At 37.2% G+C, this 3509-nt stretch overlaps 1 protein-coding gene across 1 annotated transcript in view; it reads left to right on the top strand.

Annotated features, from left to right (window-relative positions):
• LOC107714064 (sphingomyelin phosphodiesterase 3-like) overlaps positions 1-544 on the top strand; it is a 27369-nt gene extending 26825 nt beyond the window's left edge. Inside the window, exon 6 of the mRNA XM_016519769.1 lies at positions 267-544. Coding sequence (XP_016375255.1) covers positions 267-368 — 102 coding nt within the window. The 3' untranslated portion in view covers positions 369-544. The remainder of the gene's footprint in view (positions 1-266) is intronic.
• Positions 545-3509: the final 2965 nt, after the last annotated feature.

Raw genomic sequence — 3509 nt, 5'->3', positions numbered from 1 at the left:
TGAATTTTGTGAACCGTTACACCCCTAATATATATATATATATATATATATATATAGTATACTATATAGTGAAGAAATAGCGTTACTAGCTTCATTGGTGCATAAATACTGTACAGTATTCTAGTCAAGAAATAACCTATTATGTTTAGTTACGCTTAGGCCTACTTAACCCTTTGGTGCCATGAGGTATGAATTTCTATATGATATATTTCTTGCTGTTATTTTAATAGTTATTAAAAACTTCTAAAATCTATCACCCCTTAAAGGATATAGAGGAGTTCAGCTTCATCACTCAACTTGCTGGATTGACTGACCACCTCTCAGTGGCTGCAAGATTGGTTGTGTCAACTGGAGAAGAGGAGACTTAGGACCCGGCCATAATTCAAAAAATCAATGCCACGGAGAGAGAGGGGAGAGGCAAAGAGAGGGCGAGAGAAGTGACTGAAAGGAAAAACAGCAGGAGGAGGCATTCGTCAAGCTTCCCGACAGATGAGGGCAGGGTGATTGAGAGGGTTGGTAAGTCATAAAAAACAATGGATGACAGATGGAGAACACAGACAAGAGAGGGGGGGTGAAGGAAAGGAGAAAACCACCAATCAGCTCAAAGCAGCGTAAAGGTGTGTGATTTTGTGGACCTTGGTTCTCCATCCACCCCTGGACTCTCCGTGTTTACATCTGATCTGAAGAACAAAATTAAAGATTTACTTGCCTTTGCACTTCTGAAGCTTCTCTGGGGCCCTTAAAGGGGTGGAGGCCATTTTCTGGTGCCATGACCCGGATATCCGAATGAAGGCTGTTGCATGGAAGAATGCGTACATTGACTGTTCCAGTCATCCTGTCACACAATATGGACAAGGACGTGTACGTCTGTGTGTTTAAAGTTAGTCCACCGCAAGATCTATCCCTCAGCATTCTTCAAAAGACCTCAGCAAGTGTCTTTCTTTTCTAACGTCTTTCTAAGGTTTCGATGGCCTCGCGCCATCTTTTTAGGGAGTTTATATACTGATATACAATACTGATCAAGGTTGCATTGTATGGCCTCATGTAACACTAAGTTAAACGATTGAGAACATGTTTTGTTGACCGCTGGGATACAATGATCAAGTCCTGAAGTATGGCAGTGGCGTCATCACTGCAAACTACGGGAAAACTGAGCAATTCATGGGGATTTAACCCCAAACTGTTGGTTGATGCATGTTTCTCAGTGCACTGCCATGTTTGTCATGGCCTGCATGTTTGACATGAACCCCCGAGACGCAATTAACAGGCTATTTTTCACACACAAGCCCCCTCCCCTAACACTTTTCCTCCTTGCAGTATTGCTGTGGCTCCATCACAGGAGAATGATGTCGTAAAAGGCATCGCAGTGTTCACTGTTTACATATTTGAGCCAAGATTGTCATCCCCTGCAAATGTTTACACACTTATCAGGCAACGGTACCCCAAGAACTACCCCAGGTAGACCCACCGAAGCTCGCTCTTCATGTGTTAACACAATTGCTTTTATACTCTCTAAAATTCTCTTGTTATAAGTTGTTATTATTGCTATTATTGTTATTATTATCATTATTCTTATGATTACTATGGTTCGTAGATTTGACATTATGTGCTTTTTTACACATGACTACATTCCCCATGATGCATTTATCTGCTTTTTGCTGTGTTAGAGGTTTACAGCTATGTAGTGTAGAGCTCCGCCCTGTTTTGACTGACAGACTAATTGGCCAATCAGTATGCCTATAAGCAACTTTAGAATTTCCATATCAAATGCTGTGTTACATTCAGTTCTGAATGCGCAAGGGAATGCAACTGAAGCACCAGATCCAAAAGGCATTCGGTTGTGTTAATGGTTTTTGCATGCGCATTCTCCGTAGATGTGGAAATACATACTAAAATACAAAAATAATAACAGAAAGCATTTCTTCATCATTGGTTTGAAAGGTTCTGAGCATGGCGAGTAACTCTTAAGAGTTGGATCTTTTTAGTGAATCAACAACAAATATGAGAGATGCTTTTGAGTCTTTTTGGTCAATCAAAAACATACAACGCGTGCACTGAAGTCCGGTTCCTGAATGATTGACTCTTTTGAGTCAATTCTTTTTGGTGAATCAAAAACATACGGCACAACAAGGGAAATCCAGTTACCTGAATGAATGACACTTTAGAGTAGATTCTTTTTGTTGAATCAAAATAAATACAGTGCAACCAGGGAAGATTGTTTCCTGAATAAATGACTCCTTTCAGTTGATTCTTTGATTTATAAATCAACTCAAACACATGACTCTTTTGATTTTGTTCATTTTGGTGAATCAAACACATGCAGCTTATTGCAACTTATAGAGAGATTTATAACAGCATAGTTACGACGATTGTTCATCGTGTGTTTAGGAATCAGACTTTATTGCTTGCGCTGTATGTTTCTGATTCACCAAAAATAACTGATTCAAAAGCATCACTCATATACATAGTTGATTCACTAAAAAGAACCGACTCTTAAGAGTTACTGTCCATGACAATGTCTAGTTAAAAACACATTTTACATGAGTTTTGTCAGTATTTTATAAATATGAATAAATAAAAGATATCACATTTTTTGTTTATTTTTTATTTTATTTAATATACAAGGCCAAAAAAAAAAAGAACTGTGAAAAGTCACTAAAAAGTCTAAACAAATTTTTCGTAAAAATAATAAAATAATTGTAAACTTTGCAAATCATTTTATTTGTTTAATGGAATTCAATTTCTTTTTTCCAAAAAAAAAAAAAAAAAGGTTGTGGTTGGAAGCCAGTGATAGAAACATCCCACGTCAAACTTTGGTTGAAATGCAGCATTGATCTGGTCCCAGTGCACCCTTCCGCCACTAATTTTAATCTTGCGCAACGTTCTTCAATCAGGTCAGTGTGCCATAATAATTAACCCTATCCAGATCCACCAGTACTAATGTTTATAAGGGAGCACAGGGTATGATTCAGATTATCTCTTGGTAACCCATGTTCATTTAATCTGAAATTAAACTCTTCCTATCGTATCTAAACTGACGTCATTTTTCAAGGTCATTGTTAAAGGGTCAGACAGGGAGAGCTGTAGTAGAGATGCATGCAGTGAAATAATGAAGCTTCACAATTTCTCACTCTCATCGCTGTCCATTAAGATCTTACTGTTCTCTATATATTGTTTTCGAGACTATGTACTTTTTGTTGTTGTTTCTCTTTTCTTTTCTTTTTTTTTTTTATTTCGAGGAATGCGGCTTGCTGCAAGCTTTCAGCTGGTCAGGCTCTCAAGGGGAAAATGGAAAGGGAAAAGCTTTCTCAGTGTCAGCTCTTTTTAAATGCATTTTGGTTCTGCTTTTTATTAAAAAATCCCTCTTTGATTCAAAGTGTGTGCATTTTGATTATTCGTTAAAAATTAGTTTAGAGTTTTTTTCCCCCAGTGGAATTACCATACCATATAAATATCTATGAATAAAAATAAAAAAAATATATATATATATATATATATTCAGTGTTTCT

The sequence above is a fragment of the Sinocyclocheilus rhinocerous genome, unplaced genomic scaffold (genome assembly GCF_001515625.1).
Source record: "Sinocyclocheilus rhinocerous isolate Xijiao unplaced genomic scaffold, SAMN03320098_v1.1 scaffold568, whole genome shotgun sequence".
NCBI lineage: Eukaryota > Metazoa > Chordata > Actinopteri > Cypriniformes > Cyprinidae > Sinocyclocheilus > Sinocyclocheilus rhinocerous.
Note: the sequence above shows the minus strand (reverse complement) of the source record. Positions and strands in the feature narration are given on the sequence as shown.